The 13,051-nt window shown below is 39.8% G+C and overlaps 1 protein-coding gene across 8 annotated transcripts in view; it reads right to left on the bottom strand.

Moving 5' to 3' along the window:
- The window catches only part of MBTD1 (mbt domain containing 1), a 48,065-nt gene that overhangs the window by 34,166 nt on the left and 848 nt on the right, over positions 1 to 13,051 (bottom strand). For 4 of the 8 annotated variants that reach the window (XM_070393399.1, XM_070393403.1, XM_070393402.1 and 1 more), the window contains exons 1-4: positions 12,818 to 13,034; positions 12,102 to 12,163; positions 8,138 to 8,235; positions 67 to 268 (exon numbers count right to left, since the gene is read on the bottom strand). In XM_070393399.1, coding sequence (XP_070249500.1) covers positions 67 to 220 — 154 coding nt within the window. In that variant the 5' untranslated portion in view covers positions 221 to 268; positions 8,138 to 8,235; positions 12,102 to 12,163; positions 12,818 to 13,034. Of the gene's footprint in view, positions 1 to 66; positions 269 to 8,137; positions 8,236 to 12,101; positions 12,164 to 12,817; positions 13,035 to 13,051 lie in introns of those variants that run through there. The other 4 variants (XM_070393401.1, XM_070393400.1, XM_070393405.1 and 1 more) reach the window with 4 other exon arrangements.

Here is a 13,051-nt window from a genome sequence, read left to right as displayed (position 1 = left end):
GAATCAAAACATAACCTTAAAAAATAAAGTTGTATAGCAGGTGAAGGCTGAGGCATTCATACTCACCCATGCCAGATTTGCCATCTGGGTACGTGTAGACTTGTCCATTGTTTTTGATAATTGGGAGATTAGAAGGTAAAGGAGCAACTTCCTCTTCACTCTCCTCAGAGCTGGAGCTGCTACTTGTGTCCTCACTGCAGCTATCATAACCGTCAAACATCCCGAATGAGTCTCTTCTTTTCCTTTGGGATCGTGAATAATGTTCAATCTTAAAAGTACAAGAAATTAGTAATACATGAAACAGCACTTATATACACCCCCTAAAAGACCTTAGTTCAAAATTTGGCAAATGGAATTTGAAAAATGAAAACCTAGCCCTGAGAAATGGTAATTTTATTTTATAATGAAAAGCTAAACGTTTGTGTCAAAATGGAGTCCTCCACTTATCTGAGACACAAATTTATTAGCTACAATGTTAGCTAACAAGAATAACAATAATGATGGTAAGAACACTGACTGAATCAGAAGCTCATCCTGTAATTCAAGTTTTGCCATAAACTGGGTGTGTCACTTCTCTATAAAAGAGATTACATCAGTTGATTTAAAAAAATTTGTGCTAAAATACACACAACAGATGATTTCTTAATTTGCATTTCATCTCTAAAACTGCTAACGTCTAGACCAGTGGTCGGCAAACTCATTAGTCAACAGAGCCAAATATCAACAGTACAACAATTGAAATTTCTTTTGAGAGCCAAATTTTTTAAACTTAAACTATATAGGTAGGTGCATTGTTATTAACTTAATTAGGGTACTCCCAAGGCTTAGGAAGAGCCACACTCAAGGGGCCAAAGAGCAGCATGTGGCTTGCAAGCCGCAGTTTGCCGACCACTGGTCTAGACAAGCAATTTCAACCAGTGTGCTGCAAGAATTTTTAAAACATGCAATATCTAACTATTTAGTCATTGACCTCTTTTTCCTCAGACTGCCAAATTAAAAAATGACAACAGTCAACACAACAGTAATTGCCCAGTGTGTCTTGAACCATAAGTATTTGTGATATAATAGAGTAGCATCTTATTGGTAACATTACATAATAAGGGTGCATCTGACTGGTTAATTCTTGGCACCAGAAATTCTTATATAGAAGTATAGGCACCTGATTCTTTTAAAAGCCACTTTGGAGCCCTGCCTGGGTAGCAGAGTTGGTTAGAGCGTCATCTCAATATGCCAAGGTTGTGGGTTCAATCCCCAGTCAGGGAACGTACAAGAATCAACCAATGAATGCATAAATAAGAACAACAAATTGATATTTCTCTCTCTCAAATTAATACATAAAATGTCACTTTGGAGCAAAAAGGGTAGGTAATTACTATTTTTTTCCTGAGCAGGTCTCAACAGGTTTAAAATACTCAGTAAACCATGTTGTAAATAGATGTGCAGTCATCCAGGCTTTGTTGTTCCACTTATAGTCAGAATAGGTTTCACATAATTCTTAAGGGCCCTAGGATTTTCAGAATGGTAAGTGAGCACTGGCTTCAATTTTCACCATCTGAATTAGACCCTAACAAGAGAGTCAGCCTGCCTTTGAAGCTAGGCAGTGACTCTCTTCTCTAGCTGTGGAAGTCCTAAATGGCATCTCCTTCCAATATAAGGCTGTTTCCACTGAAAATCTGTTGTTTAGTGTAGCCATCTTCACTGTCGAAGCTAGGTTTTCTGCACAGCTTGTTGCAGCTTTCACATCAGCACTTTGCTGTTTCATCTTGCGCTTCTGTTCTGGAGACGGCTTCTTTCCTTAAACCTTATGAACCAACATTTACTAGCTTCTAACTTCTGCAGTTTCCCCATCACTCTCAGCCTTCCTACACTGCAAGAGAGTTAGGGCCGTGCTTTAGATTAGGTTTTGGCTTAAAGGAATGTTGTCCTTGGTTTGATCTTCTATCCAGACCACTAAAATTTGCTCCATAACAAGGCTGTTTCACTTTCATAACATTTGTATGTTCACTGGAATAGCACTTTTAAATTTTTTTTTTTTAAATATATTTTATTGATTTTTTTAGAGAGAGGAAGGGAGAGGGATAGAGAGTTAGAAACATCGATGAGAGAGAAACATCGACCAGCTGCCTCCTGCACATCTCCTACTGGGAGTGTGCCCGCAACCAACGTACATGCCCTTGACCGGAATCGAACCCGGGACCTTTCAGTCCGCAGGCTGACGCTCTATCCACTGAGCCAAACCGGTTTCGGCAGCACTTTTAAATTTTAAGACTTTTTCCTATGCATTCACAACTTGGCTCTATGGCACAAGAGGCCTAGCTTTTTACAAAAATATATTTTTATTGATTTCAGAGAGGAAGGGAGAGGGATAGAGATAGAAACATCAATGATGAGAATCATTGGTCAGCTGGCTCCAGCGTGCTCCACACTGGGGATCGATCCCACAACTCAGGCATGTGCCCTGATGGGGAATCAAACCTTAACCTCCTGGTTCATAGATCGATGTTCAACCACTGAGCCATGCCAGCTGGGCAAGAGGCCTAGCTTTTGACATGCCTTCTCAGTAAGCTTAATCATTTCTAGATTTTGAGTGAGAGGTATGCAACTCTTCCTTTCACTTGAATACTTAGAGGCCATTATAGTTATTAATTGGCCTAATTTCAATATTGTTGTCTCAGACTAAGGAGGCCCAGGGCAGGAAGATGGGGAATGACCATCAGAACACACACAATATTTATCAATTAAGTTTGCTATCTGGCATAGGTGTGGTTGCTGGCTCCCTAAAGCAATTACAATAGTAATGTCAACGATCACAATAAATAATGAAAAAGTTTGCCCTAGCTGGTTTGGCTTAGTGGATAGAGCATCGGCCTGCAGACTGAAGGGACCCAGGTTCCATTCAAGTTGAGGCACATGCCCGGGTTGTGGGCTTGATCCCCAGTAGAGGGCATGCAGGTGGCAGCCAATCAATGATTATCTCTCATCATTGATGTTTCTCCCTCTCTCTTCCTCTCTGAATTCAATAAAAATATGTATTTAAAAAATGAACAAGTTTGAAATGTTACAAGAATTACCAAAATGTGACACAAAGACACAAAATGATCAAATTCTATTGGAAAAAATGGTTCTAATAAGCTTGCTCAGTGTAGGGTTGCCCCAAACACTCAAAATGCAGTATCTATGAAGCACAATAGAGCAGAGTGCAATAACAGGGTACACCTGTATCTTTTGCAGTACATTAGGTATCCTTTTGTTACCTAACCTTTTCTTTGTTTCAGATGAAATCCTGAATCACTCCTAATAAACTATATGCATTAACCTCATTCTAGTTTTTCCTGTTCTGTTCCCTTTCTCAGGTAATTTATTGATTGCACTCTTTTGTCAGAACAGGTAACATTTAGGTACTATTCTTCTAGTTATGTCCCTACTCTTGATTTTAATCTTAGTTCAAAAAGATAAACAAAACTCCTTTTTTACTGCATCTATAGTGAGGATAAGACCATTCTCAGCAACCAGACTGTCAACATTCCAGAAAATGTTGACCTCACTCTGAATTCAGGGATGCAGTTATTGTGAAGGTCAATGTAGAACTCGGTCTCCTTGGAAGAAAAAAGAGGGTTGACCAGTAGTGGGGAACTAGAAATGAACTGGCTCCTGTTCACACTATCTGTAGTCATGTACAGAATGTGATGATCAAGGATGTTACATAGGTGTTACAAGATGAGGTCTGTGTACGCTCACTTCCCCATCAATGTAAATATTCAGGCAAATGGTTCTTTGTTGAAACCCAAAATTTCTTGGGCTAAAAAAAACAAAACAAAATACATGAAGTATTCACTGTCAATCTTTTTTATTTTTAAATATATTTTATTGATTTTTTACAGAGAGGAAGGGAGAGAGTTAGAAACATCGATGAGAGAGAAACATCAATCAGCTGCCTCCTGCACACCCCCTACTGGGGATGTGCCCGCAACAAAGGTACATGCCCTTGACTGGAATCGAACCTGGGACCTTTCAGTCTGCAGGCCGACGCTCTATCCACTGAGCCAAACCGGTTTTGGCAACTGTCACTCTTTTTTGCAGAAAATTTCCCAAACACCTCCTCCTAATGAAATTGAGCCCTTAAATTTCTTCAGGAAGGGCTAGTGAGTACAGTATTCCCCGAGTTCTTGGCATAGTCAAAATTGTTTTTCTACAGTCTTGACATTTGAAGGACAGTTGACTGAATATAAAATCATTGGTTAGCATTTTCTTTCCTCATGTTGCTCTACTGTTGAGTTTATCTTCTGATACGAACTTTTGATGTTCAGATTCAGATCTTTTATTTCCAGAGTTTTCTTCGATGATAGTTTTAAATATTATACTTTTTTTTCCTTATTAGGGACAATAATTACACACATTAGATTTAAAATATTTTTATTGATTTCAGAGAGGAAGGGAGAGGGAGAGAGAGATAGAAACATCAATGATGAGGGTGAATCATTGAACGGTTGCCTCCTGCATGCCCTACACTGGGGATCGAGCCCACAACCCAGGCATGCGCCCTGACTGGGAATTGAACTGTGACCTCCTAATTTATAGGTTGACGCCCAACTACCAAATCACACTGGCCAGGCCACATTAGGTTTTTTTAGACCCATCTTCCATTTAAATTGTCAAATAACAAAAAAATGAATCTCATATTCTGGATTGTTTTCCTGCTTTTCTTCAATGTATTTTATTATATTCACATTGGAACCTATTGTTCAGTGGGAACTTTATTATAACTGAAGTCTTCATTTCTGACTTTTTTCATCTTTTTTCCTTCACTTTTCTGAGTTTGATCTACTTTCACTTGATTTCTTCCTATTGTTCGTTCCTTTCTTTATACTTTTATATTTCTGATTCAAGGTGTTGCTCCCCCTTCCCACTTCCCCCATCAATTGAAATGCTTTGATTCACACTGTTTCTTTCTTAGAGCAGTTCTGTAAGGAGATGGTCCACTCTTTTCTCTTTCGATTCATTTCATGGTCAGAGTTCCTAGTCCATGAATACATCTTTTTTTTTTTTTTTTAATATATTTTATTGATTTTTTACAGAGAGGAAGGGAGAGGAATAGAGAGTTAGAAGCATCGATGAGAGAGAAACATCGATCAGCTGCCTCCTGCACACTCCCCCCTGGGGATGTGCCTGCAACCAAGGTACATGCCCTTGACTGGAATCGAACCTGGGACCCTTCAGTCTGCAGGCTGACGCTCTATCCACTGAGCCAAACCAGTCAGGGCTCCATGAATACATCTTAAGTTTACTTTCTCTTTCTTTTTCTGAAGCATCATTAATTTTTTTCCTCTTTTCTTTCTCTTCACTACCATTTCTCCAAGTCTCCATATCTTCACCCCTTCCCTATGAAGCAATGCTTATAATTTAAGGCTATCCATTTCGGTAGATTATTTTCAAGTTCTTCTCTGTGGTTAGAGCTAAAAACTATCAAATTTCAAACCTGTATTCAGTATTTTGGAACTTAGTGTTGGAATTTTTCTCTTGGAAGTGATATTTGTGCTTCATCTAAATCTTCCATGCCCCTAAACTTTTTCAGTGAACCTGTTACGCTTTCCCTCACCCACTCTTCACATCCACAGTAAAGAGCAGAAGGAGCTCTTAGAATCTGATTTACTTCTCTACTTATAGGTAATCTGAAGGTTGTGTTAAACTGTTTCTTAATAATACTGAAGGCACAGGTAGTGTTTGATTTATATGTGCTCTTTGTTGTTTTTATAGGTTTGTAGAAAAGTGGGTGGGAAAATTGGACCAGGCTAGACCTAGAAGTCTACACATGCATATTTAAGTAGTATATTAGAATATATTATTTTAGAAATACTGCTTTTGTCACTTTCTGAAATACTTCAACTGTCATTAGATTCACTTTTTGTATCATCTAACAGTTTTCCAGAGTAAGTCTTCTTCATTTTTATCTCATTTGGTTCAGAAACATAGTATGCCCTATAGGGGTTTATTTGTAAATTTCATAATAACATCTTACAGGATTACTTTTTATGGTGATTTGCAAAGGTCTCATAATTATTAATACAGTTAACATTTATAGGACACTTAGTGTTAGGCACAGTCTAAGCACTTAATGTGTAGTGATATATTTAACCTTTATAAGTACTATTACTCCCATTTTATAGATGAGGAAGTAGAGGCTCAAATAGACTAAGCAATTTGGCCAAGGCCATACAGCTAAAATGAACACTAATAATATGAGTCAGAGGAATGATCTTAAATCTGGGTTAAATTTTAACTGCTCTTCTCTTTTTTCTTAATTATGGTTCTGTTATTTAACATCTGCATGCTAATGTTATAGGTAATCTGAAGGTTGTGTTAAACTGTTTCTTAATAATACTGAAGGCACAGGTAGTGTTTGATTTCTATGTGAAAACTTGTGTTAAGTGACTAAGTCCTTGAATAGAAGGTGATGGGATGACTGCAGGTGGGGAAACCTCACCTACTTTTGAGCATATATGGTGACTCTTCACCTAACACAGTGGAAGTAAAAAGAGAATATCTAAAATTCATGCACTGAGTAATATAAACCTAATATTTAGAATAATGGAGGTAAATACTAGATAAAAAAGCTAAATGAATTAAAAGTAGTTGGTCTCAAGAGAGCTGAACTGGGAAAAGGATTGCTGCAATTGATATTTTTTTGGCAGTACTTTTATCACTGTTTAATATTGTACTATCAAATGCATGTCTTTTACAAAAATAAATGCTAATTTAATAAAGTATAAACTACATTTTGAAAATTCATGAAACTAATAAAATTTGAGAGACATCTGGCATTGGCAAATTTATGTAGGAAGGCAAATTTATGCCATCTTTTTGGAATGCAACTTGACATTATTTATGAAAACCTTTTGACCATGTAATTCCACTTTTACAAATCTGCCTCGAGGACACAAGAATCTATGTGGAAAGGTTTCTTGCAGCAATACTGTAATAATTAAAAAACTCACCATCGTTAGGAGAACGATTAGCAATAGGTAAAAGTGAAAAACATAAACTGTAAGTGATGAATAGCACAACTCACTTTATATGTGCTGGTGTATGCAGAGATTGCTTGTTTATACATGGATTTTAGAAAGACACTAGAAGGAAAAGCTAAACTCTTAACAGGGTGAGAATAGGATGGGAGAATGATTTAAACATTTTTATATTTTTCATTTTCTTTTTTTAAACAGCAAAAAGTAAACACAAGCTTTTATAGTGGCAAAATGTGAGGAGTCACAAATCAGTAGAATTTCATTTTCCTACTATAACCGTCACCCTGATGAACCTTCCTCCCTATAAAATCTACAAAGTAATTAAAAGATACAGCCACTAACTTGTTGGATAATCAAACAAAAGTTCCAATGAAAGTCTAAAGGTTTCTAGGAGAAATTTTACAGAAAAGATTTGAGATTCTAAATGTATAAATATGCAAACAATAATAGTGTAATTTTGATATGAATAAACTCATTAACAGTTAACATCTATTACCCAAACTAGTAGCATGGCCCACATAATTTTCAAAGTTTTATATTTTGTCCTAAGTCGTTAAATTTGAAAATTTTATGTGTGAACTTACAAAATTCAAAATAAAAATTAATAGATATGCTATAATGACAGGACTCAGTAGAAGATTAAAGAGCTATTTAGCTCTTATGGTCTCTTCCCCATTCCACCATAAGATGAAAAGCATAGTCCAGCATAGTGATACAATTCACCTGACTAAACAGATATGTCTTCATTCTTTCTAAGCTTACTAGTAGCAGGAAAATAAATGGTAAGGATTTGGGATTATTGAGTTTTTGTTTCCCACAAGTTCAATGTGAAATAAACTCAGGTTAATGATATTATCAGGAGGAAATGGAAATTAATATCCTGAATAACCTACCTAGAGAAAGTGAAAAGTACCCAGGGAATGACAGGAGAGGTCAATATATTACATAACTATACTCTAAGATTTAAAGTAACAGTGAGCAAAAGGAAGCTACTCCTTGATCTATAAGAAATACAAATTTCTACTTTGGGTTCCAGTTCTATCACTTATGACTTTGGATATTAACAATAACTTGGGTCTCAGTTTGCGTCTCTTCAAAATAAGGAAAATACCACTTACCACACAGAAAGGATGTATGATAAAATAAATAATTCACATGAATGGACTTTCAGTTCTTCAGAAGAAAGCTATGAATCCTTAAGTATGAACCTGAAAAGCTATTAAAAATAAGACAACCATGTCAAAATTACGTCTAAAAGTAGCCTAGAGGGTCTTAAAGATCATTATTAGCTATTAATTTACCCAAATTACAGAATTCATACTAAAGCTGTAGTGCAAATGCAGTCTGAGTGATCGAACGGTATCATTTATTAATATGTTAATATAGCGAAAACAAGTTAAACAGGTTATTCAGCAACATGTTGGCTAGATATAACCTAAAAATACTAACGTAAATTGATGGTATTCTCTTGGTGCTTATCTTTTAAAAACATATTTGGAGCTAGTTGCTCAAAAGATATATAATCACTAAGCAATAATAACTATGGGTAATTAGTAATGAAACAATCACCCTGGCTCAGTTGGTTGAGCATTGTCCTGTGCACCAAAGGGTCACCTGTTTGATTCCCGGTCAGGGCACATAACCAGGTTGGAGGGTTCAATCCCGGATCGGGGCGAATACAGGAGGCAACAGATCGATGTTTCTTGTTTTCACATCGATGTTTGTTTCTCTCCCTCCCTCACTTTTCCTCTCTCTAGAAAAAAAAAAAGGTTAAACACCTATGGGGACACAGGAGGTTATTTTTCTGGTGTATAAAATAATCTGAAACTAACTAATTAAAGTTTTGAAACCTAAAATTAAAGTAATAGGTGGTATTAACCAATACTTATTGAGCAGTAGATACAAATTATTATGCTAAGCACCAGAAATACAAAAAAGTGTTAGGTTTAGTATGTCCTAGGACTAGACGGCAAAACTATGGCCAAACAGTGGGGAAGACAAGAAATTACTGTATAAATTAAGAAATACTGTATACAACCGGTTCTTTAAGAATGAAGTAGGAATTGGGTAACACAGTGAAAAGGGACAAAGAAAAAGGAATCCTGGAAAGATAACACTTAAATGATCATTTATAGCAGCTTAATTTTCTTATACAATGGTCACATCTGATTAGAAATTTACAGAAACCTTAGGAGGGAGGGAGGCAGATTTCAGCCCATATTTTAGATGAGAAAAATGAAGCTCAAGAGATTAGGGAACTTGCCTAAGATCACAGGGCAGGAGGTGGCAGAGCTAAAACCAGGCCAGTTTGCCAACTCTGCTCAGAGCTCATTTCTACTTTGCCAAGTTATCAATATTAAAGTGAGAACTACAAGGGAGCTCAGAAATCTTCTAATGCAGTGTTTCCCTAGCCAATGTGATAAACTTTGTGGGACATGCATTAAAAACATATATTCCCAGACCCCACTACAAGCCTACTGGATGATAACCTCCAGAAGAGAGGTTTTGTATTTTTACAAGAAATCTACAGTAAGAGGTAATTCTAGAGACTAGCTGAGCTTGGGAAATACTGTTGCATATCTTTATGTCCAATATGGCATAGATGCAGCTATTTAAATGTACACCGATCACATCAATGAAGTGGGGGGAAAAACAATCGGGTTCCTCAGTAGCATTACCTACCCTAAGTGCTCAATAGCCACATGTGGCCAGTGACTACTATACTGGACAAGGGCATTTCTATTACTGCAGAAAGTTCTATGGGATGATGGGGGTTCTAGACCAACCCTTCAACTGTGAGGATAAGAAAACAGGCACATGAAGCTAGTTAGTGGCAGAATTGAAATTCTAACCTACTCTGCCAATTCCCCTCTTTATTATATAATTTCATCTCACCTCAAATTCAGGATTTATTCAATTATAATTATTTTCTTTCCACTCTTGTGGATCCAGCAAAGCAAGAAAACTCTAAATTTGTGGGGGTAAAGTTCTAAATAAAAGGTTCATTTAAAAAAAATCAAAAAATTAAATCTAAACCAGCTGCAATTACTGTATTAAATTAAAAGTAATCTTAGTTAAGAATATCCTAGTGTTAGGAGGCATATCCTAGCCTGTTTGAACTATTTTAAGTCTTTCCTCTTCTAGTGTCATGATGTTTTTATCTTTAACTAATGATACATTTCACGACTTACCTTAAAATTATAAATGTGAAATGGTTAAATCTTATTTAGCAAACAGTTTAAAGATGAAAGACTGAGAAACAAGTGGCAACCAAAAAACCTGTCTAATTTTAGAATGTGGCCACTCAAACCACTGAACTCCTGTGGCTTATAGTAATTCAGTGGTTTAGTATTTATGCCTTAAAACATTGTTTTCACTTCTGAGCATAATTTTACCTTTTGACTACTATGTCGTGTTTTAACAAGTTAAATTGTTTTAGCTTCCAATGTAACTGAGGAACTAGAAGCACCTGAACATCTAGGAAGGTTTGGACACTAATTAAGTGAACATATAACCAGCCATAAAATACAGCAATGCCTCCTTTAAAATAAAACCAGTTGTTCCTGTCTAGTATGTTTAGAATGCAAATGTCTCCAAAGTTAGTCAACTTAAGTCATGACAGTTCATGTTTAAAGCAAGTAGGAAATAACTTGGAGCTCCATATTACAGTGTTTGAAACGTTAAAGACAGAATTATACAGCTCTATTAATTTTTTTTAGTATCTAGTATTCATTGCCATGTTAAATTCCAGTGACTAAATTTAGAAATACCATATGTGGAAGTTTGTAGAAAATTAAAAATTAAATGGTTAAAAAACATGACCCAAATAAGATACTTATGAACCCATACTTAAGACAGTTTTTGCCATAATTTACAAGGCGTCCAGAAGCCTGGGATGGGGTTCTATATAAATAGAAGCAATTTGTTATTCCGAGGAGGTGGTGAAAAAGACAGCTATTTTCTTTCTAAACACTCTTTGGTGTTGAGGTAAACACATGAAAAAAACACCCCACAGTCTAAGCACACCAGAGCAGAGCAACAGTCTCAAAGTCATTTTAAAAGGGGGAGAGAAAACACGGTGTTCTACCATTTTAAACGGGCCTGGGAGTTTAAGATGGCTTTTAGACCAGATTCATGACTTCTACAGTTTATCTGCTATGTCTTAACTCCCACTTCACCATATTAGGAAGATTCTGAAGCCAACAAAACTACTTTTGGTGGCAGCATATAGCTCACCAAGTGAAGGAGAACATTAGAAAGAGGCTCAGGGACAGACCATAGTAGGAACTGAACTCTCTACTAGCAAGTGCTCAATCCTGGCTCCTAACACTGCAAGGAGCATGAAACACACTGCAAACTCCAAGCAAATATGAAAGTGTTGCAAAAGTCTCAAATCTCATAAAAGAGTTGGGGGGAAAAAGCAGAGAGGGCCATGAAAGCGTTGTGTGGGAGCGGCCCTGAGAAGGAAGACCAGCTGGAAAGGAACACACAGGCCAACAAGGGCGAGGGATGGGGGTCTTCTGATGCCTCCGCCAAGAGGAGCTTGACAGCCCCACTCCTGTCCCCAGGAGGCAATCTCAGGCATCCTTAAGGGAAGTGGTTTAGGTAACAAAGCAAAGGTGCTTATACAGATGATGCTAAACTTTCTAACTTCAAAAGGATACGCCATTGAGGGACAACAGCCCGAACCCCCGAGGCCGCAATCCCCAAGCTCCCCGTAGAAAAGCACCCATCATTCTCGGACAGACAGACCAGCACCTTTGAAACCGACCCAGCAAAACTCTTCAGCGGGCCCTCCCCATGCCCCCAGCCCTCCTCTCTCCACTTCCCTGCCGCTCCTTCCTGGCGCACAAACACAGGCCAGGGAGCGGTGGGTGGGTGGGTGGGGAGGATGTGAGAGGAAATTTGAGAAGTAAAAAAAGGGAGCAACCTAACAAGGACATGCATGAGACTTTAGGGTCTGTTAAGGGCAGGAAAATAAGTAGAACTACACACACACACACACACACAAACCCGGAGCGGGCTTTCCTGGGCAGCAGGGACCGCGTGTGCAGGGGCTGAAGCCGAGGGCAGACTACCTACCACTTGTCAGAGGCTGCAGAGGGGGCGGCGGCTTGGGGTGACCTCTAACGTCCCTTCCGACTCTGAAACGTGAGGATTTTCATTTCACAAAAGAGAACGCAAGGGTCCTAGAGGCCAGCCCACCACTCAGAACCCTTTTTATTCTAAACTAACGCAGCCGGGGCGGCTGCTTCCCCGACACCACTCCCACCTCGCCCTCCCACACGTGCCCACCCCGCCCCCTTTCAACATCCACCTCCACGTGCAAAATGCCTCGCGGCACCGGCCCCGAGGCGGCGGGAGGCTCCGTCCCGGGCGCAGCCCCGCCGCCCCGGCCCCCTCGGGGAAGCGAGGACGCCTCTCGCCCACCCGGGGCGGCTCAACAAAGTGGAAGTCACACGTCTCGCCTCCCCCCTCCACCAGCCGGAGCCGAAGGGGGAGGGGACGGGACGCGGAGAAAACTTTCTCCCCAATGTTTTCCTCCAGAGAGTGCAGAGAGAGCGTATAGAGAGAGAACCCCGACGGATCCGGGGCTGGGGAGGTGGGGGGAGGGGAACCCCCCCCGAATCGTTTAACGGCCGGTAGGGGGAGGGGAGCTCCGGGGGCGGAGGGGGCGTGGGATGAAGGAGCAGGCCTGGGAGCGGGGTCAAAGAGCTGCGGGGGCTCCTGGGGTCGGGGAGCTGCAGGCGTCCCCCCCTCGCCTGGCACACAAAGCGGCTGCCGCGCTCGGCTCTCACCAGATCCTTTGTGTTTTCCATCAGGGCCTCATGGGTCGGGGTGGTCCGTGCTCCCCAGGCCCGCGGCGCCCCCTCCCCGAGCTGGGGGGCAGGCACCTCTCCCCGGGGCAACGGCGACTCCAGGGGTGCCCCGGCTGGGCCCAGACCCGTGGCGGCTGCGGCAGCCCCCGGATTTCCCCCCTTTAACTAGGGTGGCCCCAGGATATCAACAACATTAGCATAGCCCTCCCTCCC

Source organism: Myotis yumanensis, unplaced genomic scaffold, assembly GCF_028538775.1.
Source record: "Myotis yumanensis isolate MYYU_CA2020_CCGP unplaced genomic scaffold, mMyoYum1.0.hap1 SCAF_16, whole genome shotgun sequence".
Taxonomy (NCBI): Eukaryota; Metazoa; Chordata; class Mammalia; order Chiroptera; family Vespertilionidae; genus Myotis; species Myotis yumanensis.
Note: the sequence above shows the minus strand (reverse complement) of the source record. Positions and strands in the feature narration are given on the sequence as shown.